The following is a 24,832-nucleotide window of genomic DNA, read 5'->3' on the forward strand; positions in this document are numbered from 1 at the left end:
TAAGCCACATTAACATATGCAGCAATAACTTGAGAATAGATGTAAACAAAGCCTCGATAGAAACAGGAATACCAGCGACATTATTATATTCCCATACAGCACGTTCTAATCACTTCACACACAGACTCTTGTAATTGTCCCCAACTCCCATACTGCCCCACTTTACTCTATAATGAATGCTGCTGCCAGACTTATCTTCTGTTCCCGTAGCTGCCCTCGCACCTCACCCCCTCCCAATCCTTACGCTGGCTTCTCTTACCTTTTAGTATCTAGTACAAAATAGTAACACTTACCTAAAAACATCGTAACAACCATCATATTTATTATTTCAGTAATTTAATACTACACCCGGTCTCATTTACTAAGATCTCCCAGTGATCTTCTCCTGCCCTGTGTACCCAAATGCGCGCTTCCAATCCTCACCTCCGGATTTCTGATAGTCAGCTCCATTTTATGGAACAACCTGCCTCTCCATCAGACTCTGTCCTAGTGTCCAGTCCCATAAGAGGATCCTTCTCTTTGGGCAAACTGATCATCTCCCTGGGTAACTCATTTCTTAAACCTGTCTGCCCCGTCTCAGGCATCAAAGCTCCTACTCTATTAGTTTAGCTAGACACTGGACTCTGGATGGCCATATTGTTGTAAACACGGATTTTAAAGGAAACGTCACAGATTAAATTATTTTAATGACTGTAAATCATTTATTTATAACATATTTGATGTAACCAGGAAGGATACATTGAGATTGGTCTTGTTTTTAAGTATGTCCTGGGTAAATGAAGATACATTAAACTACCTTTCTTCAACGTGCCGAGTCTCACCTGATGGGCATCGTGTGTTTTGCCTGATTTGATATGGATTATTTTCACACAACCTACGGAGACGGATAATATGGAATCCTCTATTAGAGGCAAAGTTCCAGAGTCTTGAACAGACTTCACTTCTACTTGGAGACGCCGAGACTGACCCTGTACAAAAGAACACTTGATGAAATACCGTCCTTTCCATTACATATTGTCCCACAGTGTCAACGGCAGTGATCTGTCAAACACTTATTACAGAAAATATACATTTACAAAGGTAATATATCTTGAGTCCCATCGCCCCCCCCCTCACCATAGAGGGCCTTGCCCCCAGAGTCCCCCCCCCCCATCCATACCATAGAGGGCCTTGCCCCCAGAGTCCCCCCCCCACACCATACAGGGCCTTGCCCCCAGAGTCCCCCCCCCACACCATACAGGGCCTTGCCCCCAGAGTCCCCCCCCACACCATACCATAGAGGGCCTTGCCCCCAGAGTCCCCCCCCCCCTCACCATAGAGGGCCTTGCCCCCAGAGTCCCCCCCCCCCTCACCATAGAGGGCCTTGCCCCCAGAGTCCCCCCCCCCCCTTACCATAGAGGGCCTTGCCCCCAGAGTCCCCCCCTTACCATAGAGGGCCTTGCCCCCAGAGTCCCCCCCCCTTACCATAGAGGGCCTTGCCCCCAGAGTCCCCCCCCCCTTACCATAGAGGGCCTTGCCCCCAGAGTCCCCCCCCCCCCTTACCATAGAGGGCCTTGCCCCCAGAGTCCCCCCCCCCCCTTACCATAGAGGGCCTTGCCCCCAGAGTCCCCCCCCCCCTTACCATAGAGGGCCTTGCCCCCAGAGTCCCCCCCCCTTACCATAGAGGGCCTTGCCCCCAGAGTCCCCCCCCCTTACCATAGAGGGCCTTGCCCCCAGAGTCCCCCCCCCCCCTTACCATAGAGGGCCTTGCCCCCAGAGTCCCCCCCTTACCATAGAGGGCCTTGCCCCCAGAGTCCCCCCCTTACCATAGAGGGCCTTGCCCCCAGAGTCCCCCCCTTACCATAGAGGGCCTTGCCCCCAGAGTCCCCCCCCCTTACCATAGAGGGCCTTGCCCCCAGAGTCCCCCCCCCTTACCATAGAGGGCCTTGCCCCCAGAGTCCCCCCCCCCTTACCATAGAGGGCCTTGCCCCCAGAGTCCCCCCCCCTTACCATAGAGGGCCTTGCCCCCAGAGTCCCCCCCCCTTACCATAGAGGGCCTTGCCCCCAGAGTCCCCCCCCCTTACCATAGAGGGCCTTGCCCCCAGAGTCCCCTCACCGTAGAGCGCCCTGTCCCAGTGATCCCTTACTATAGAGCGCCCTGTCCCAGTGATCCCTTACCATAGAGCGCCCTGTCCCAGTGATCCCTTACCATAGAGCGCCCTGTCCCAGTGATCCCTTACCATAGAGCGCCCTGTCCCAGTGATCCCTTACCATAGAGCGCCCTGTCCCAGTGATCCCTTACCATAGAGCGCCCTGTCCCAGTGATCCCTTACCATAGAGCGCCCTGTCCCAGTGATCCCTTACCATAGAGCGCCCTGTCCCAGTGATCCCTTACCATAGAGCGCCCTGTCCCAGTGATCCCTTACCATAGAGCGCCCTGTCCCAGTGATCCCTTACCATAGAGCGCCCTGTCCCAGTGATCCCTTACCATAGAGCGCCCTGTCCCAGTGATCCCTTACCATAGAGCGCCCTGTCCCAGTGATCCCTTACCATAGAGCGCCCTGTCCCAGTGATCCCTTACCATAGAGCGCCCTGTCCCAGTGATCCCTTACCATAGAGCGCCCTGTCCCAGTGATCCCTTACCATAGAGCGCCCTGTCCCTATGTTCTCCAACCAGAGAGTGCCTTGTCCCAGTAATATTAGAGATTACATTGCCGTACTATGGAGCTCCTAGTTGCATAGATCACTGCTCCTTTACGTAGGTTTGGATTTGCAGGTCTTTAGACAGTGCATGATATCCCTAAGCTGTCCTCCTAGTGACAAGACACGTTAGGCATCGGACTTCTGTCTGGCCGAATTTACACCAGGTGAGCAGATCAGATATTACCTGCCTTCTGTGCGTAAAATATATTTCCCATTCATAGCTGAAATCTTTCAAATTATGTGCACGCTTTTAAAAAAAAATTTAAAACTCAGCAACAAGTATTCTTTTCTATAGATTGATGTCATTTTTTTTAAGGTAACAAGTCCACTTTAAATCAAACGGTGTTTTCTGGATGCTGAAAAATGCACACCGGAGATTCCTTTATTCAGAAGTGCAATCCTAAAAAGAAATTAGAAAGCAATGCTCCCATACTTCTCTTCTAAAGATGAGGCTAATGTGAATTACCGGGTAATTAGCTATAAACTTTAGGGGAAAATTAACAAAATAGCAGAGACAGTAATTGGTGCTAGAAGGTGAGGGAAATTGGTTATTACGGAGGCTCGGGAGCAATTAGAGCCAGCGCAGACATTTGCAGACAAATCCTGAGAGAGCCATTTAGTGAAGGATTTTAATACTCTGCTCCTGCAACAAACAAGGTAACTGCTTACTTAATTTACCTCAATTAATGGGAATGTAAAGCTATTCATTAACGAGCTATTTTCGACTAAGGCAAAGACACAAATCATCCTGCACGCTCTATACTGGCCTTGTACTTCATCAACTGCGCTCTCATTTTAGGGGCACGCTCTATACTGGCCTTGTACTTCGACTGCACTCTCATCTCAGGGGCACGCTCTATACTGGCCTTGTACTTCAACTGCGCTCTCATCTCAGGGGCACGCTCTATACTGGCCTTGTGCTTTATCAACTGCACTCTCATCTCAAGGGCACGCTCTATACTTGCCTTGTGCGTCATTGTCTGCACTCTCATTTCAGGGGCACGCTCTATACTGGCCTTGTACTTCATTGACTGCGCTCTCATTTCAGGGGAACGCTCTATTCTGGCCTTGTACTTCATTGACTGAAGTACAAGGCCAGTATAGAGCGTGCCCCTGAAATGAGAGCGCAGTTGATGAAGCACAAGGCCAGTATAGAGCCTGCCCCTGAAATGAGAGTGCAGACAATGAAGTACAAGGCCAGTATAGAGTGTGCCCCTGAAATGAGAGCGCAGAGCATGAAGCACATAGCCAGTATAAGCGTGCCCTGAAATGAGAGCGCAGTTGATGAAGCACAAGGCCAGTATAGAGTGTGCCCCTGAAATGAGAGCGCAGTCAATGAAGTACAAGGCCAGTATAGAGCGTGCCCCTGAAATAAGAGTGCATTGTCCTTGTGACAAGAGGGCCTTGTGCTTCATTGTCTGCACTCTCATTTCAGGGGTATGCGCTATACTGGCCTTGTGCTTCATCAACTGCGCTCTCATTTCGGGATCCATTATCTTGCACACTCTAAGCTAGCCTCACCTTTCACCGGCCACACACTATGCTCAGAATGAAGTGTGGAGGAAGACACAAGGCCTGAATAGTCTCTTTTTTGAGGCGTTAAACTTGTGGAATGCATTTTAGAAGTTTCTAGAAAGCCACAAAACTTGATATTAATCTCACTAAGTCTGTGTGATGGCACTCTGAACATAGAGTTTGTATCTGCTTGAGCTTGGATCTTCTAGAGTTTAAAATACCAAGTTTCTCCAGAATTTGACTGCTTGAACCTTCTCCCAATCAGGGACTCAACACAGAACGCATTTCTGAGCAGCACAGAAAAACACGACATCCATCAATACTATTAATTTCATTAAGAATATTTCCCCAAATAAATGTCCTGATAATGTGTCCTTGAACAGGCATTTTTAGATTGAATTTTAAGCTTATAACCAAGGTATTCTGTTATTGAATATAGTAAGTGAATATATTCACGAGGGGATTCCACCTCACCTGTCTAAGCTGGTAGATCCCGCCTGTCTGGATATCTTTAGCTGGGATTACTTCCACTGGACAGTAGTCACCATTCTCATTCAGTTCCAAAATCTGAATCCATAACTCCACCTTCCGAGTGACCTCACTCCACCTGAGCAGAAAACAGGATGACTTCAACCAGGGCAGTCTAGCATCAAACACTTTGCAACTATACCAAAAGACAAATTATTACCATCTCAAAGATTTAAGTAAAATGAAGGGAAAAAAATTAAAAATTCTATTTTTTTCTTGCAGGTAATTGAACTTAAAGTAAATAAGGCCATCCCCTTCCTGCTCACTGCAAAGCTTCCTTGCCCAAAGAAAAAGCAGGTTACCACCCCCTCTACTCAGGGATAAGGCGCGTCTCCGCCCCCCCCACCTAGGATGACATGGACCCTCTCTGATCTAGCCAGACATTGCGTAGGTGCTGGTATTCAATATATTGCATACACCAAGAGCATAGTGGTAAAAATATATATTGTCTCTGGCCAAGTTTGATTTATAAACTGTGATTTCTTAGGACAAGTATTTAACTTTATGGTTGATCGAGGATCCAATAGGCTTTGAAAGAAGCTGTGTTAAAGTGGTATTCTATAATTATTTTCTTGACTCTATTTTAATGAAACAGGTTCATGAGTGGAGGGAGCCTGGACTGAAATGTTCCGAGCCTTGCTCACCTGTCACGAAGGCTGCGTGTCTTGGCTTGAATGATCCCCAGGTCCCAGATGGCAGGATTCTTCCTTGGGTCACTTTGCCTGTGACCATACACCTCGATGGCTAATGCTCCTTCTGCTAAATAGTCTAAGAAGTCTTCTGTGATATTGACAGCAAACTCCTGCAGTAAATAAATAAACAAGGGACATGGTTTGGTGGTGGGAACAAGGTCAGAAAAATTATTTGTGAAAACATTAAATAAAGGATGGTTAATACTGGATTCCTTAGATTTGTAAAGGAACACTCCAAGTACCATAACCACTATAGCTTGCTGTAAGTTTGAAATGCTTTGAATTCATACCTGGGTCCACCAGACACCACAAGGCATAGCTCATTGGATGATTGTTAACAATAGAGCAACGAAAATACAAATACAAGCAATTCTGAAGGATCAAGCAAGGGATATTATCATGGTTATTAATATTTATATAACATCAACAAATTCCGCAGCGCTGTATAATGGGTGGATAGGAGACAGATTTGTTTGAAATGCCAGGATGTGTCATAAGAGACTTTTCTTTGATGCAAATGTGTATGAAATAAGGTGCAAATAACAGGTGATCAATTAACAAAACACACACAACAAAATGTAAAAAAGTAAAATAAAAAAAAAAAAACCACACATACATACACTGAACAAAATTATAAACGCTACACTTTTGTTTTTGTCCCCATTTTTGATGAGCTGAACTCAAAGATCTAAGACTTTTTCTATGTACACATAAGGCCTATTTCTCACAAATATTGTCCACGAATCTGTCTAAATCTGTGTTAGTGAGCACTTCTCCTTTGCCGAGATAATCCATCCACCTAACAGGTGTGGCATATCAAGATGCTGATTAGACAGCACGATTATTGCACAGGTGTGGCATATCAAGATGCTGATTAGACAGCATGATTATTGCACAGGTGTGGCATATCAAGATGCTGATTAGACAGCATGATTATTGCACAGGTGTGCCTTAGGCTGGCCACAATAAAAGGCCACTCCAAAATGTGCAGTTTTACTGTATTGGGGGGGTCCGAAAACCAGTCAGTATCTGGTGTGACCGGTTTGTGACAAACCGTTCACATGGAATAAAGCAGGAAAGGCTTAATCACACAGGGGTGTCCACTAAAGTTAGAATTGTTTAGAATTCAAAGTGAATTCAAACTAAATGCCTCATGCAGTGCGACACGTCTCCTTCGCACAGAGTTGACCAGGTTGTTCATTGTGGCCTGTGGGACGTTGGTCCATTCCTCTTCAATGGCTGTGTGAAGATGCTGTATATTTGCAGAACTTGGAACACGCTGTCGTATAAGCCGATCCAGAGCATCCCAAACATGCTCACTGGGTGACATGTACTGTGAGTATGCTGGCCATGCAAGAACTGGGATGTTTTCAGCTTCCAGGAATTATATATACCAATAGACCAATAGGTCAAGAGACCACCCAGGTGCAGAAATATATAGTACAATAAAGGTGATTACTTCCCTTATTTCTTAGGTGGTAACAGAGGATTCCTCAAATCATCAAGAACAAATATAAAATGTAAGATACACCTAAATGGAAACAGAGAGAAGAAAAAAACTCATAGGGAAACACCATATAACAAAAATGGGCCCCTTATTATTATAATGTACTCACAGAATATACAGATTGTTTTCAGGCCCGTCAAGATCTCTTTTTTTCGGATCTCAATATCCAGGGGTGCATGCAAGGAAAGAACTGGACATTGTACAGCACTGCATCAAAGTATAAGTAACACGCTTAAATCAAATGCACTTACAATAAAAAAAAAAAGAAGTCAAAACGCCCATCAATAAGTCTCTGCGTTCCTCTATCCAGGATGTTGTAGAGTAGAGGTGAATCACAGGAATCTCAGGCATTAAGAATTAATATAATAAAAAGAGGAGCTCGTCTACTCTACAACATCCTGGGTAGAGGAACGCAGAGACTTATTGATCGGCGTCTTGACTTCTTTTTTTTCATGTAAGTGCATTTGATTTAAGCGTGTTACTTATACTTTGATTCAGTGCTGTATTATGTCCAGTTCTTTCCTTGCATGCACCCCTGGATATGGAGATCCGAAAAATATCAACCTCTGAAAATCTAAAGAGATATTGACGGGCCTGAAAAAAAATCTGTATATTCTGTGAGTGCATTATAATAATAAGGGCCCCATTTTTGTTATATGGTGTTTCCCTATGAGTTTTTTTTCTTTTCCATTTAGGTGTATCTTACATTTTATAGCTTCCAGGAATTGTGTACAGATCCTTGCAACATGGGGCCGTGCATTATCATGCTGTAACATGAGGTGATGGTCGTGGATGAATGGCATAACAATGGGCCGCAGGATCTCCTCACGGTATCTGTGCATTCAGGATGCCATCAATATAAAGCACCTGTTATCATTGTCCATAACATACATCTGCCCATACCATAACCCCACCGCTGCAACGGGCCACTTGATCCACAACGTTGACATCAGCAAACCACTCACCCACACAACGCCATACACGCTGTCTGCCATCTGTCCTGTACAGTGAAAACAGCGATTCATTTGTGAAGACAACACCGCTCCAAAGTGCCAGATGCCATCAAATGTGAGCATTTGTCCACTCAAGTCGGTTATGACGACGAACTGCAGTCAGGTCGAGACCACGATGAGGACGAGGAGCATGCAGATGAGTTTCCCTGAGACGGTTTCTGACAATTTGTACAGAAATTATTTGGTTTTGCAAACAGATTGTTGCAGCAGCTGTCTGGGTGGCTGGTCTCAGGCGATCTTGGAGGTGAAGATGCTGGATGTGGAGGTCCTGGGCTGGTGTGGTTGTGAGGCCGGTTGGATGTACTGCTAAATTCTCTTAAACGCCTTTGGAGACGGCTTATGGTAGAGAAATAAACATTCAATTCACGGGCAACAGCTCTGGTGGACATTCCTGCAGTCAGCATACCAAATGCACACTTCCTCAAAACTTGCGACATCTGTGGCATTGTGCTGTGTGATAAAACTGCACATTTTAGAGTGGCCTTTTATTGTGGCCAGCCTAAGGCACACATGTGCAATAATCATGCTGTCTAATCAGCATCTTGATATGCCACACCTGTGAGGTGGATGGATTATCTCGGCAACGGAGAAGTGCTCACTAACACAGATTTAGACAGATTTGTGAACAATATTTGAGAGAAATAGGCCTTTTGTGTACATAGAAAAAGTCTTAGATCTTTAAATTCAGCTCATGAAAAATGGGGGTAAAAACAAAAGTGTCGTGTTTATAATTGTGTTCAGTGTATAAATCTAATAACCATAAAGAACTAATGATACATTAAAACGACTTACCTTACAGTGATCAAAGACCACCATGCACTGGGGTTCCTTGCTGACTGGGGACTGGGCATTGGGCTCTATTTCAGGGGCTACATTAACCGGTTCCGGCTGATCCCAGAAGGTGTAGTGACAGAAAACAAAGTTGGTAAGATGTTGAGGCAATCCTGTAGCCTGAAGGACTTTAATCTGAAAATATAAAACAGATTTGAAATTTTGGAAATGTCACAGAAAATATATTACAAAGAATACATTGCAAAGGAAGTGTAATCACTGGATTTCTAAACAGTTTTCTTGACATTTTCTGGCCCCCCCAAAAAATGAAAACCTACAGCACTCGACTTATGTAGATCAGACTGGATATATGTGATTCACATATGAAGGTGCTTGCGTTTTACAATTAAACTAATGCCTTATTTAAAAATAAATAAATTCTATTTTTTTTTTATTTTTTTTTGTCTGAACAGAATGTCATTTTGGTCATTATATTCGGTTCGGCATTTCATTTGGAGAATAAAATTTGATCCGTGGCTGTAACTTGCAGGAATTTAGTAGATAGCCCCCTAAATCCCACTAGTATTATTGAGCATGAGCTATCTACTAAAAATCTGAAATACCAGCTAACGTGGGAGGAAGACAATGTCCCCTTCCAGCCCCCACCTGTGCTCCGCCAGTGGGGCTAATAAACTCCAGACCCCTCCAGATCCCACTTATTAGCGACAGGTGGGGGCGAATAGTAAAAATAACCTCCCAAAGTGACGAGGGTTCCCCAAGCCTCTAACTAATCCACGTAATAAATCCCATATCTACCCATTTCACCTTAGACATGGTATTTGTTACCGGTGCCCCATTGCACTGCTTACACCCGTAAAATAAGTGCGAAACGGCAAGGGAAGCAATTAATGAGTGCTCCCCTGGGTGGCTGCCATTTTGCATAAACTAACGCCAACCAGGAGGAGCATTCGTATCCTGAAAGGAGACCCTTCCCTTGCCTGAGGTCGCACAAGAGCCACACGAACGGAGACCAGTCGGGGAAATGTACGGTGTGGGGGTTCATAAGGTTGGTGGGGACACTGGCCAGTTTAGCGGGCTTTCTGTGTCTGGGAGACAAAGAAATTAGGTTCCTTTTTCCTGCGGCTAGGCTCCCAGGTACAGAGGATCCTGGCATAGAAACCCCTGTGTGTCTGTGTGGAAGACCCCTTGTAAGGGATTATGCATAGAAGGGATTTGGAATAATAAAATCATATTGTACTCCCAGAGCAGTGTCTCATCCAGTTACTGGGGGGAATGGGTGTCTTTACACTTTAAGCAGTTCCAGAGTGGCTTAGGGAAGGAACTAACAGAGGTAACCGGTTGGGTTACCGTTGTCCGCTACACTTGCTATTAGATGTCTTCTTTTTTCAGCCCCAAAAAAGGGCAAATAATAATCCATAAAGCCCGAACTAAAAAAAATAGTTTTCTAATTTCCCCGCCTGCAAGACTCAGTCTGTGCAGAGCCCTGGCTGGGCGAAGATGAATACATTTTTTTATTGTAGGGATTTTTTTATGGCACGCAATTGAGTCTTTATTTTAAGTTCAACAGCAAATTTTTATTTGGCCTTTTTTGGGGGGCTGAAACCTGACACCTAATGGTATTTTTTTCCAGATATTTAGTTTATGGTTCCCCCCTAACGATTAGGGTGAGGGGAGTAGGTATGGGGTGAATAGGGGATTGGGGACCTCCTGTCATTGGCGGGTTTTGTTATTTTTACTATTATCCCCCACCCGTCGCCAATGGGTGGGTGCCAGGGAGGGAAAATAGGTTTGTTTTGTAAGATCACCCAATGGTGGTAAGGATCCTAACCAATGGAGGACAATAGGTCTCGCTCCATCTTATTATTATTGGTTATTATTTATATAGCACCAGCTTATTCCGCAGTTATTACAATAAGAGGGGAAGTTACCAAATGAGACAATAACAAAATGTAACAGGAACAAATAGGTAGTTGAGGACCCTGATCAAACGAGCTTACAGTCTAGAGGAGGTAGGGATTAAAAACAATAGGAAGGGTATTGAGGGAGACCACAAATAGACATGGTGAGAAAGTAGCAGAACTGGAGGTGAGAGTGGAGTGTGGCCCTTTAAGAGAGAGCGAGAAGAAGGTATGACAGGGGTAGGCAGGCTGTTCCAAAGGAAATGAGCAACCCGTGAGAAGTCTTGCAGGAGCGAATTTGCAGTAGGGGTGCGAGCAGCAGACAGGAGAAGGTCACCAGTAGAGCAGAGAGACCGAGAGAGGGCATACCTACGAATCAGTGAAGAAATGTTAGAGGAGCTAAAGTTGATTAGGGCTTTACAGGTAAGGGTTGGTATTTTAAATTGACACCTATAGGGTACAGAAAGCCAGTGTAAGGATCTTCAGAAGGGTGAGGTGTGAGAGGAGCGACAGGAGAGAAAGATCAGTCTGGCAGCAGCATCCATCACAGATTGTAGGGGGGCATTACATCTTCTGGTGAGACCAATTAGGAGAGAATTAAAATAATCGATGCAAGAGATTACTAGATAAAAAAAAAAAAAAAAAAAAACGGGTCGCAAGAGTATTCTGAGAACGGACAGCAGCTGAAATAGCCTGCCCTTCGGTGGGTCCCCGCTCAGAACTCATGCTGGTTTTAGCTCATCTTGTGCCATTACAGAGAGAACATATCTGAAGCATATCAGACTAGTCCCACCCATACGGGCAGTCCAGATCCGAAATGCCAGCAAGTTCTCTCTGCACAAGAGATACAGCAACCCCAGACGATCGTTTCAGCCTTGTTAGGCATCATCAGTGAGGCATAGCTGATATCTCTCTAGGCACCGGGAGCAGGGGACCTACCGAAGGGCAGGCTATTTCAGCTGCTGTCCGTTCTCAGAATACTCTTGCGACCTGTTTTTTTCTCTCCATAAGTTTAAAGGGTAATCCAGACGTGGACCCCTTGCTAACGGTGCCTAGAGAGATATCAGCTATGCCTCACTGATGATGCCTAACAAGGTTGAAACGATCGTCTGGGGTTGCTGTGTCTCTCGTGCAGAGAGAACTTGCTGGCATTTCGGATCTGGACTGCCCGTATGGGTGGGACTAGTCTGATATGTTCTCCCTGTAATGGCACAAGATGAGATAAAACCAGCTTGAGTTCTGAGTGGGGACCCACCGAAGGGCAGGCTATTTCAGCTGCTGTCCGTTCTCAGAATACTCTTGCGACCTGTTTTTGTCTCTCCAAGAGATTACTAGAGCATGAACAAGCTCCTTTGCACCATCTTGCGTAAGAAAGGGGCATATGCGGGCAATGTTTTTAAGCTGGAATCGACAGGTTTTAGCAACAGACTGGACATGAGGCGCAAAGGTAAGGCCAGGATCAAAAATGACACCAAGACAGTGAGCTTGAAAGGATGGAGTGAGGCAGGTACCGTCAACCTGGAGGGAGAGTGAAGAGGGAGGATCAATGTTATGAGGAGGAAAAATAAGAAACTCAGTTTTAGAGAGGTTGAGCTTCAGAAAGCGGGAGGACATCCAATCAGAGATAGAAGAAAGGCAATTGGTGACACGTTGTAGGACAGCAGAGAAGAGGTCTGGGGAGACGAGATATATCTGGGTGTCGTCGGCGTACAGGTGGTAGCAGAATCCAAATGAATTAATGAGTTTGCCAAGAGAGGCAGTATAGAGAGAGTACAAAAGATGACCAAGGACAAAAGGTGACCAAGAAGAAGACTGAGACAGGACAAGGAGAGAAGGTGTTGTTGGAAAGAGACACTAAAGGAGCGTTGGGAGGGATAAGAGGAGAACCATGAGAAGGCTGTGTCACAGAGACCAAGTTATTGAAGGGTTAGGAGAAGGAGGCCATGAGCAACAGTGTCAAAGGACGCAGAGAGGTCAAGAAGAATTAGTATGGAGTAGCTGCGTTTATGTAATTTGTAACTTTAATAAGAGCAGTCTCAGTAGAGTGGAGGGGGCGAAAGTCAGATTGAAGAGGATCGAGGAGGGAGTTGGAATTTAGGAAGTGAGTCCAACGAGTAAAGACAATTCTTTCTAGAAGTTTTAAGGAAAAAGGAAGCAGGGATATAGGCTGATAGTTGGAAGGGGAAGATGAGTCTAGGGATGGCTTTTTTAGGATGGGTACGACACTAGCATGCTTAAGGGGAGCAGGGACAACACCAGACGAAAGAGCAGTTTAGGATGTGTGTTAAGGATGGTACAAGACAAGGGGAGAGAGATCTGATAAGGTGGGAAGGTACTGGATCAAGTGGACAGGTGGCGGGATGAGAGAAGAGGAGAAGCGAAGCCACCTCCTGTTCTGTAGCTGGGGAGAAGGCCTGTAGGGTAGGGAGGGTAAGGTCGATGTGTGGTTGTGAAAAGGGAGGAGCAAAGGGGGTAGAATTATTTCCTTAACTGTTCAATCTTGTCAGTAAAGCAGCATGCAAGGCTATCTGCCAAAAGGTCAGTTTAAAGGGTAGCTTGAGGTGGGTGAAGGAGAGAGTTGAAGGTATTACAGAGACGCCTGGGATTGCATGAGCATGAACTAACAACAGATGAAAAGTAGGATTGTTTAGCAAGGGTGAGGGCTGTGCTATATGAAGACAAAATTAATTTATAATGGAGGAAGTCTGACAAGGTGCGGGACTTCCTCCAGCAGCATTCAGCTGAACAGAGCATCTCTGCAGGTAGCGTGTTGACTTAGTGTGCCACAGTTAGAGGCGCGCCATCCTTGAGGTGCGTGCTTGGAGCGGGGTTGCAGCGTCTAGGGCAGAGGTGAGGGTAGAGTTATATAGGGAGATAGCCAGAGAGGGACAGGAGAGGGTAGGGATGGATGAGAGTTCAGAATGGATTACAGTTGATAGCTGCTGGAGATCAAGAGAATTCAAATTCCTCCTGAGTTGAGGGGGATTAGGCTGAGGATACTGGGTGTGGGGGTACTCAATAACAAATGATAGGAGGTGGTGGTCTGATAGAGGAAATGGAGTATTACAGAGATTGGAGACGGAGCATGCATTTGAAAAAAATAAGATCTAGGGTATTGCCAGCTACATGCGTGGGAGAATTAGCCCATTGCGTTAGGCCAAAGGAGGAGGTAATTGAAATAAGTTTTGAGGCTACCGAGGACAAGGGTGGGTTTATGGGAATGTTGAAATCCCCGAGAATTAGGGATGGGATACTGCTTGAAAGGAAGTAAGGAAGCCAGGCAGCAAAATGGTCAAGAAAGAGACGAGGAGAACCAGAGGGCCGATAAGTATCTGCAATTAAGCAAATTGAATGAATTTCAAATGAGGGAAGAGGGAAGGGGGGTGTTTTTGCGAGGAAAATGCAAAAAGTACACAGGAATAAGAAGTTAGACCAGATCAATTCTTTACAAAGAATACAGAGGGTGAGGCACATCCAATATCCTCATCTCAAAATAGAAACAGCAGTGGAAACGTAATTCTGAAAAAAGTTACAAACAAAAGTATCCTATTAACACGTGGTCCGATTTTTCATTCTGTAAAAGAATGATGCAGCCTCTTGCCTTGAATGTATTGTTATGAGATAACCTGAGTAACATTTATAATAGGGTCAGTCAATGAAGAGAGTTTAGGAGGGTCCAGCAGTTTTTAGTGCACTTACCATACAAACCAATTTGTTTTCTTGAGGTTCATTCTCATTTGACGACTCTGGCCCATCTTCTCCTCCAGCCATCCTCTCACCAATGTTTCCACTCACTCTGACAACCTCGACAACTAACCGGCCTGAAACCTGGACAGAAGAATATTATTATTGGTATTTATATAGTGAAGATAAGAAAACTATAGTGTGAATACTTATATAGTGCCAACTTATTCCGCATCGCTTTACACCATTATGAAAGAGGAACATTTAACAATAAATGAGACAATTACAAAATGCAACATAAACAATAGGAAGGACCCTGCTGTTAAGTGCATGTCAAGTGCAAAGCCGTGAAACATGTTGGAAGGAAAAATCCATAGCACTTGACACATGGAGGTAAACAAGGAGAATTCTGGAAGGTGATTTAGATATACAATGTGTAATATTAATACACTAGATGGACAAAAGTATAGGGACACTTGACCATTACACCAACAGGGACTTTTGTTGACAACATATTCAAAATACATGGACATTAATCTGTAGTCAGTTCCCTTTTGCAGCTAGAAAAGCTTCTATTCTTCTGGGAAGGCTTTCCAAAACATTTTGGAGAGATCGGGTTGAGGTCATGTCTCTGTGAGGGTCAGTCAAGTTCTTCTATACCAAACTCATCCAACCACGTCATTATGGACCTTGCTTTGTGCACTGGGGAACAGTCATGCCGGAATAGAAAAATGCCTTCCCCAAACTGAAGCATTTAAGTTTACTTCACTAGAAGTAAGGAGCTCAGCCCAACCCCGGAAAAGGGTATTTTTCATATCATTATCCCTCTTACACTAAACTTTACAGTTGGCATATTGCAGTCAGGCAACGTTTTCCTGGCATTCACCAATCTTAGACTCGCCCATTAGACTGCCAGACTGTAAGAGTAACAGCAAGAGTAATTTGTCACGTCACTAAACACGTTTCCGCTGCTCCAGAGTCTAGCGGCGACGTGCTTTACACAACTTTATCTGATGCTTGGCATTGTACTTGGTGATGTGCGGTTTGCATGCAGCGGCTTGGCCATGGAAACCCACTCAATGAGGCTCTCGCCGCACAGTTATTGTGCCAATATTAATGCCAGTGGAAGTTTGAAACACTTCAGCTACGAAATCAGCAGAGCGTTGGCGATTATTACGCACCAGGCGCCTCAGCACTCCGTGACTCCGCTCTGTGACTTTACATGGTCTTCCGTGGCTGAGTGGCTTCAATAATACCACACACAGTTGACTGTGGAATATTGAGCAGGAATGACATTTCACAAACGGACTTATTTCAAAGGTGGCGTCCTGTCACAGTACCACACGTAAAAATTCACTGAGCTCCTCAGAAAGATCAATTTTTTTCACAAATGTTTGTAAATGCTGACTGCACGGCTAGGTGCTTGATTTTATACACCTGTGGCAATGGGTCTGATTTAAACAACTGAATTCAATCCCTGAGAGGTGTGTCCTGATACTTTAGTCTATATTAGATTAAATAGAATTTTAAAAACACAGGGATCTGTAGTTACAAAAAGTGTATATAAGAGAACCAAAGAAAATTAAGAACAAACACATTGATGCAATAAATATTTTAAATTTTTGGATACCGTAATAAAGTGTTAAAGAGTGTTAGCGATTAGTTTTTTTCTTTGCAGACTATCAACCTTGATAGCGTTCGTATGTATGAAGAGTACAAACCTCTCCTTTCTGGTTGATGATTGGGACGGCATATTGAAGTTTCACATCATGGAAGAGAGATTCTAAGAAGACATTGGCCACGCCGATCAGGCTGTGATTTTCGTGCTCGTCGAAGAAAGGGTCTGCTCGCCGGAAATACGACCGGATGACCTGAGAAGCAAGGGCAGAAAAGGCCATGTAATTATATGAGAGTCAATTTTTAATTTAATTGGTACCTTGCTTTGAGGGCAGCTTGTTTTCCAACCATTGGAACTTACTGAAATAGCATGGGGAACTGAATGTTGGCTCCCAATGCAGAGATTCAGAATTACGAGCTACGACTGTAACAGTCACATTAAAATAATCCCTTTAGGTTTACACCAAATCCCTTTTTACTTACCCTGAGCCAAAGAACGTTCCATAATTTACAGTTTAATATTCATGGACATTTATCCTTTAGATAGAGTGGATTCTTTTTTTCTTCTTACACTAGTGTAGTTCAAGTTAAATAAATACTATATAAACTATATTTACTTATAATATTATAATAAAACATTAATTTTAGGAATACTGACTTTCAATTCTATCTTCTATTTACAGAGGACAATATCTGTTAATATGACCAAGTGCTCACAGGATTGTCTTCTTCACACGTTTTCCACTCCTGGTAAAGGTCTCGAATGTCAACCAGACGATTCTCCAGTTTTTCCAAAGACCAGATCTGTTTCCCCTTCCCTTTTCTCCTTACTTGGATGGCCGGTTCGCTCAGCACAGCGCCGCGCTGCAAGGACAGAGAACACAGCAGAGTCATTAAGAAATACCGTTTTTTTTTTGGGGGGGGGGGGGGGGTTTAACGATCATACATAAGTATATGAATGTCCGTGTATAACAAAGTATCTTGAACATTCTAAGAGGCCATATCTATAAAGCATGCACCAATATATTAGCCCCAAAAAAGGGGGAAAAAAATAGAGTACGTGTTTTCATTTGTACAAATCCACTTAAGAGAGTTTTTGTTTTTTAGATCAGATAAATAAACTATATATTTAAGGGTTATACTGATTTATATTTTTCCCATTTTATTGGAGGGTTGGGGGTGGAAGGGGCCATATAAACAAATATTCTGTCTTCTGTCTATATTTCAGAGTGTACCTAGCTTATGCACGTGGCCTTTTTCTAATGTTTGATCTTAACAAAACCCAGATTTCATATTTCATTCCTCAAAGAATGGCTGCAAGAACTTCCTTGAAATCTTTACCAACTTGTTCCTTGAATACTCTACTCATCTATACTGGACCTTTAAACATTCACCAGGTAGATATTGGGAAAAGAACTAGAAGTGGTACGAAACCCCAAGGAAAGTTCAAGGCAAATCCCAGCAGTGTCTTTGGAACATTCCTTTGCAATATGCTGGGTGGACACAGGGGCAAGCCCTACTCTACATTGCTACATATTAAACACTAAAGGAAAGTTGCCATGATAAAGATCAGAGAACTGGGTCAAAGGGCATTGCAGGCACTATAACTACTTCATCTTATTTAAGCGGTTATTGTGTCTGGAGACCCCTGGCAGCGTTCTTCTATTCAATGTTAAAGTGTTTTTTTTGTGTTTCAAAGCGAGAAGAATATCCTAATATGGAAGGAGTCTAGCTGATTTAACCAGATACTATTGGAATTTGTCAGACATTTAGGGCAGTGGTTTTCTGGTGTACCCTCAAAGTGTGCTACAAACTCACAGATGTATGACTGCCGTCATTAGGATTTCATTTTTTTTGTATTTTTATAAGTGCCTGCATTAAAACAGGTTCCGATCAAGCAATTTAGCAATTTTGTAGAATCAGCTAGATTAATGTGCTATTCACGTTGTATACATCTCTATTAAAGGAACACAATAATGTTCGGAATATAAACGTGTACTCCTGAGATTATAGGTGTGAAAACACTAGTTAGGAGTTTGGCCCACTTGCAGCCGTGAATAAGCTAGTGTGTGCTTTCCTTTTTTCTGCACCGCTTGGGGTTTAATTGCGACTGGCCCCGCTCACACACGATCTCCTTGGCTGAGATGATCAATTTTGATGATCTCAGCCAATCCAATGCTTTCCCACCGGAAAGCATTGGGAGGTTATTGTACATGTGCAGCAAACTGGCCTATCACTATCTCCGAATAGAGATGCATTGAATCAATGTATCTCTATGAGGAACGCTCAGCAGCTCCAGGCAGAGCGTGGAGACGCTGAGTGCACTGGGCCAGAAAGCCCTTCTAGTGAGTGACTGTCACTAGAGGTGTTACTATTCAATGAAAAGGCAGTGTTTATAGCCTGTCGCTGCAGGCATTTTAATGTAGACACCAGAACAAACTACATCAAGCTGTAGTTGTTCTGATGACAAAAGTGCTTCTTTAAGAATTAAGTAAAATTTATATAAAAAACTGCTGATGAATGTATGAATTGAGCAGGTATGTGTTCTCACTGAAGTTTACTTTGGTACAAAGCAAGTTGGAAAACCCCGATTTATAGGGTGCTGACTAGTCCCGGTGTGTGACTTCCACTGTATGTGTCAGGAGAAGGACATGGACATTACTCACTAAAATGATTCATTTATAAACTGTCAACATATTCCGCAATGTTCATCCATGGTAACACATAGCATGCAATATAAACACTGCTATGCCCACAGTATGCTTTCCTGGAGTTAATAATTAATTTTTTGTAGATGAAAACTTTACTTCAGTTGGACAGTTGAGCTAATTATTATTCACAAAACTTCATTTTACAGAAGAAGCCATCTTTGAATGCAGTGTCTGCCGACTCTCAGCACTCCAGGCATACCTTCCTATTGGCATTAAGGCTGGATGCTGGGATCTGTAGTGTGACTTTATATTCTGTCCTCTTATCCATCTCCTCTGCGATGAAATTGGCCTCCCGGACATACAGATTGGCCTTGGCGATCTGCTCCCGCAGTTTTCTCAGGCTCTGGTTCAGCATTGCCTCCCTGGTGTGTCATTAAAGATGACAATTTAACAGAATTCTTTGTGATAAACAATAAAACCAACCCACGCCTCGTCCCACCCCCTCCATAAACCAGTAAAATGTTAGAAGAATTTAATCATGTTTGAGGTGCTGCTGGTACTATAAAAGCATTGTGAATAACTAGATTTAAAGGACCAGCCCAGCTGTCCATCATATTTTAAGTATGAATATTCCTATAAAAACTCAAGGTGGAGATTGATCCCATCTTTCAGAGTGCAGTAAAGTATACCGGGTGTAAAGCAATAAACCTACAAAGAGAACCTCTGATGCCTTATTTAACATGGGGACTGTTCCACACTAATGATATCGGTGTTGTGATGACTTGCCTTTCCTCCGTCCATTGCCGGATACGTTGCTGGGCATTGGGAGACCCCCATGAGAACCTGTCCATGCTTCGGTAGTGCTGCTTCTCAGGGGAAAGCCTCCTCCGGAGTTGGTCCAGCTCATGCTCGTACATCATTCTCTGGCGCTCTAAAGCAGAGCGTTTCTCTTCTTCGTGCTGCTGTTCCAGGCTCTGCAGTATGGACTGCATGGGATCTGCACACAAGAAAGCAATAACTAGATCCTCGAATCTCACAGCCTTAACAGAGCTAGTTTATCACCAGAAGCACTAATTGTAATATGGCCAAACATTCTAGTTTATGCTCCTAAAATCCAAGAAACAAGAAAAACTCTGTTCCGAAAGCCTGGGTTGGGAGGTGCTGAACTTCAATTCAGGCAGGGGGGGGGGGGAGTACCTATTTCTGAAAGCCTAGGAGATGGGTATGAAGCTTTTGAAAGTGGACGTCAACAAGTACTTCACTAATGAGGGGTCCCGAGTTTTAAAAAGTTGACGAGCTGAACATTAAGTCTCCAACTTCAAGGGATAACATATCATCTCAAAAATTGGATAATTCAGAAGTTAATGTTAACAGGCTTAGAGTCCTGTTAGCGGAGTTTACAAAAACACTTGTGAACAAACAACTTCATTGCACTTTCCAATAAGCATTTAACTCTCTGTACCAATACCTATTCCACTTACCGTTATTTCCCAGAGCTTTCATCATGACCTCCATCTGAGCATACTCATAGTTGAAGTTGATGTCACTGGAAGCTTCACTGGAGCTATCTCCATCAGTGTCCAGTTGTTCGTAACTACTGCTGTTCCTCATGCTGTTGTCTCGATCCTCGTCCTCTGCCTCGCTCTTCCTCTTCTTTGGTAAACTTATCCTGTACATAGGGATGGGCAGAGGAATGAAGAAGGGTATGTTTAAAATGCTATAATGGCAGGAGGCAATACAAGGGAATACTGGTGGACGGCCTAAACAACCATTCACAAAGACCCAACTGGGCAGAGTGGACACTATGCAGATGACAAACCAAAATGAGGCGTTGGGCACAGTGAAATTTTACCTATGCAGGTGAACCCCATGGACTCGGTTACCCGTAGTAAGTTTCTCACTAAGGTCATTGGGTGTTTAAAGTACAGATCCTTGAGCTACTTGGTAGACCAGTCACAGCAGAGTACCTCTGCATCTCAACCAAGAACTTGAAAGGTAAAATGTGGGGAACGAAATGCACTTTCTAGAATGCAGGGTTTCTCAACTAGCGTGACTGAAGACAAACTGTGCCACTAATACACTGCCTTTAGGGCTGTAATAGGTTTCATATAGTAACAAAATGGGTTTGATTTAAATTTTTTAAATAAGTGAGCATTAAAACTGTGATTTCCACTTAACGATAAATAAAACGAATAAGTTAATCTGGCTAGGTATATAAATATCTGTCTAGTAAGGCTGCAAGTAAACGTGAGATATTCAAGTTACTGAAGAAAGGTAAGAACAAAAAAACAAAACAAAAAAAAACGACAATTAGATTTGCCGTGGAAAATGTTTCTCTCAATGACGTGCCTGGTTTAAAATACGTTGGCAAGCACTGCTCTGACACTGTAATGAATTATTGAATAATAAATAGTGGGGTGAAGATGGATCCAATGCTCCCTCAATAGCCCTCTCTACCCAGACCTTAATAAAATATCAAAAAACAATACCTTTCTACAACATAAACCTGAGAGCAGCTTAATACTTCTTGAAATAAATCAGTTTTTTTAATAAGTTAGTATGAAATTTATTACAAAGCTATTAATGGGAGATGTATTATATAATTTAACGCACCACACATTTTATAATAAAAAACAAAAACAAAAAAAAAAAACACTTTTGTTGGCAATTGAGAACAAGCAATAGAAAGTGTGCATTATTTTTTTCCACACTAAGTTTTACATACTTAGTAACAATGATAATAAAAGTGCCCAAACCCACAGAAGTAAATATTTTGAAAAAGCAGACACTTTGAAGTGATTAACTAGAAAGTTGTTGCAGGACTACAGTCCAACAGTTGAGGATCTAAATTTTGGGCACTCCTGATTTGGACACATGCAGCACTATAATGACAGGAGGAAACGCACACATTTTCTCATTCAGGTATTGCAATATGGCTGCGCCCATCACTGATCAGTCAGCCAGGGGCCATTAAACCTGTCCTCAGTTAAAAGGCAGACCTTCACACTATTACAGTTTGTTTTGTCAAAATTAGATGATAGAACCAAGATATTAAATAGCGATCACAAACAAAAAACAGATTTTATGTACAATGCCACATACATGAATCTGTTTACGGGGATGACTGTATTATACAAAGTAAAAGAAATGGTTATGTTTATTACTGGTAACATTTCTAGAGTGCATTAATCAGGGCTGGAGTTCCATGTATCCGTGCAATATGCATTTTCCCCATAACTAACTCCGCAGTTTAGAAGCATATTTTCTACAAGTAGAAGGTTGAGATGTTAGGATATTTGGTACCTGAAGAAGTGATTATTGCCCCACAGTATTCGGTCTCCGTGATGAAGCGGTGTGGGATTGGTAATAGTGGAGCCATTTACAAATGTTCTGCAGAAAAATAGTCAAAATTATTAAAATAAACAAAACTAAATCTTTGTAAAAAAACAATAAAACGGATTTAAAAAAAAAAAAAAAAAAAAAATTATAATATACTATAAAGACACACATTGAAACAGATACACACACTGGTGAGCATCCCAATATTAAACTCCAGAAGCACAGATACCACTAAGGATCTGGGATACAATGTTTCCCCGGGATGCTGACAGACTCATGCTTACAGGTCACTGTAAAGAGATTTAGAACAAAGTGGAACCACTACAGGAAATAACCAATGAACTGTGTGTCCAAATTGCAAATATTGAAGACTAAAACAAAATCCAACTCCTCTGTCCCTAAAAACAATATTTTGAAGTTTAGAATTTTTTTAAATTAGTCTCTGAATAAGATCGGGACAGTGTAACGGTCTGTCACTGCCTGTCCAGTTCTGATATTAGTCTTGGCACCATTTAAAGTTCTATTTACACATTACATTGCTCCTGTCCTTCTTAAAAGATCCCTCTCCCGTGCATGGCGACAGAGGAAGCATGAACAGGCTTGTTACAGGTTCACATTAAAGAAAGCATGCGGGGAATGCGCCACATTAACAAATCTGCATCTGTCTTTAAATGCAAGGAGGATGCACAGAAGGAAGCAAACTGATTTCCTGGACGGCAAACCAGTGGTAACGGCCTTTGAATAAAAGACGATTTCTCTGTGCCAATGGCATTGATTGGGTTCATTTTGTGCATATAACCCGGATATAACCCTGAAGACAATAATTAAAAGGCTCTGCCTCTTGGGCACGTAGAGGGTTAATTTAAATCAATTTATATTCAAAATGATTGATAAGACATGAGAAAGCAGGCACACTTTATAACCTTTTATTTCTGGCTAGAAGATCTTCCCAAATATAACAGAGCCCGCTGGGCATTTCTGCTTACCTGCCTACCCCATCCGAGAAATCGCTCCCACTGGCTCTCAGCTGAAAGTTCTAGGGCACTAATGACAGCAATCTGTAAACTTTCACCCAGGTAATGAGAATTTAGTTCTCTAAAATCTCCAATTTCACCTGGTTTCAAACTTCCCCTCTGGGCACACTGACAGAGGAATTTGGGACTTCTAGTAAGGGAGCCTGAGCACCACCTAGTGGGCAAAAGTGGTCTACAAACCAACGGTACATCAAATCAGGAGGAGATCAGATGCAATTCACACTCTGCCTGATCTGAATCCAGATACCAATTAACACATTCACCATGTTTTATGATATATTACGAGCCTTGCAGAGAATTCTCACCATGAACCTAAGAAAATCTGCAGAGGCCCAGCTCACTTAGTAAATAGCCAGTCCAATAATTAGCAGGTCTGGAATAAAGCAGATGCCATTTTGGTCTTGGGGAATGCATTTCTAAAAGTAGACAAGGATGCACAACGGAACTGAAAACAGCATTCAAAGCAGCAAACCAAAATTATTACACAGAAATTATTATTCATTATATAAATAATTACCGAGTACAGTGGATAGGAGGGTGCCATGCAAATAATTTTTATATTTGCAAACATTAAACCCCACTTTTAGGACTTTTTTTTTTTTTGCAATAAAATAATGCACATGGCATTAGAACAGAGATCCACAAGTAGCTCAGAGACTCGTTCTGCAATTGTAATAAAATAGAATATATGAATCCCTCAAACGAACACTCCAATTTGATGTTCCTCCTGGAGTGGGTGTGGATAGCATAAGAAAGAAGAAACAAGTAAATACGGAAAAAAACCAAAAAACATTCATTTACGCAATCATCCCAAACTGGTTTGTAAACACCCTATGGCAGTATGGAACGGCCTGCTTAATTAGCGTTTGCCATTTTATACAGCCCTGCTACAATTTCACTGGTAACTGCATTATCTGGTGAGTGTGCACACTGTAACGTAAGGTAGGGGCACACTTGGCCTTCCAACATAACTAACACTCTCCGCAAACAGGACAGTCAAAGTTTAATAGCTGCTAATGAAGATTTATTACTATACTGGAAAAAAAAAAAAGCTCACTCTTACAAACGGATATAAAATCTAATTTTGTACAAAGTTCCTTAATTGCACTAACTATGTGGAAGTAAATAAAAATTATTGAGCAGCAGATAGTTCTATCACCATTAGTATGTGTAGATGTATCATACTTCAATTTACATCAAGTCTGCTTTCTTCCAAAATATCCACGGCATCAATTTGTGGCAGCTGTGCACGCACACGTCACAAGCATGGCACCCCACAATTTATATTATGCATTTTATTTTGGGGTATTTGGTTGCTCAGGCTGCTGCCACGGCAGCTCTATCTTCTGCAATCTTCTTCTTTTAATGCGGTTATTATACAGGTAAATATTTAAAGGGACACTAAGCCCCTGCCGCAGCTTTTAGTATTTGTTATAGTGGTCTAGAATCTTTTTAAGTGGTCTGAAGAAAAAACAAAAACAAACAAACATTGAGGCCTCTCAAAGAGGTTGGTCAAAGCCTGGTAACCTAGCTAGTTTTCCACAGAATGTTGAACTTCATTTCTGCATTATCTATAGACCTCAAAACTTGGATGGCAATGACAAAAATTATCTCTGTGGCAGAGGCCCATAATGAGTCGACAAAACTAATGTGTCATAATACTGCCCCTATAATCTTGAAAAGATTTGTGGGTCCAGATGTGGTAGGTCATTTGATTTTTGATATATACACTAATTACCTGGTGTTTTTCATTGGTGTGAGTACAACCTGCCCGTCCTGGGATATGTCGATGATTCCGTGTTCAGGCAGAATACCCATTCCACATAACTGGATGTCCTGGGAATCAGCCGATCCGATTAACGTGTGATCCTGCAAGAGAT

At 42.8% G+C, this 24,832-nt stretch overlaps 1 protein-coding gene across 1 annotated transcript in view; it reads right to left on the reverse strand.

The window, feature by feature from the left end:
- The window catches only part of KIF13B (kinesin family member 13B), a 143,790-nt gene that overhangs the window by 50,976 nt on the left and 67,982 nt on the right, over positions 1–24,832 (reverse strand). Inside the window, exons 14-25 of the mRNA XM_063442009.1 lie at positions 24,691–24,821; positions 21,883–21,969; positions 20,061–20,248; positions 19,362–19,576; positions 18,839–18,997; positions 16,646–16,792; positions 16,033–16,182; positions 14,327–14,455; positions 8,730–8,903; positions 5,370–5,527; positions 4,672–4,804; positions 822–968 (exon numbers count right to left, since the gene is read on the reverse strand). Of these exons, the coding sequence (XP_063298079.1) occupies positions 822–968; positions 4,672–4,804; positions 5,370–5,527; positions 8,730–8,903; positions 14,327–14,455; positions 16,033–16,182; positions 16,646–16,792; positions 18,839–18,997; positions 19,362–19,576; positions 20,061–20,248; positions 21,883–21,969; positions 24,691–24,821 (1,818 nt within the window). The remainder of the gene's footprint in view (positions 1–821; positions 969–4,671; positions 4,805–5,369; positions 5,528–8,729; positions 8,904–14,326; positions 14,456–16,032; positions 16,183–16,645; positions 16,793–18,838; positions 18,998–19,361; positions 19,577–20,060; positions 20,249–21,882; positions 21,970–24,690; positions 24,822–24,832) is intronic.

The sequence above is a fragment of the Pelobates fuscus genome, chromosome 2 (assembly GCF_036172605.1).
Source record: "Pelobates fuscus isolate aPelFus1 chromosome 2, aPelFus1.pri, whole genome shotgun sequence".
NCBI classification, from domain to species: Eukaryota; Metazoa; Chordata; class Amphibia; order Anura; family Pelobatidae; genus Pelobates; species Pelobates fuscus.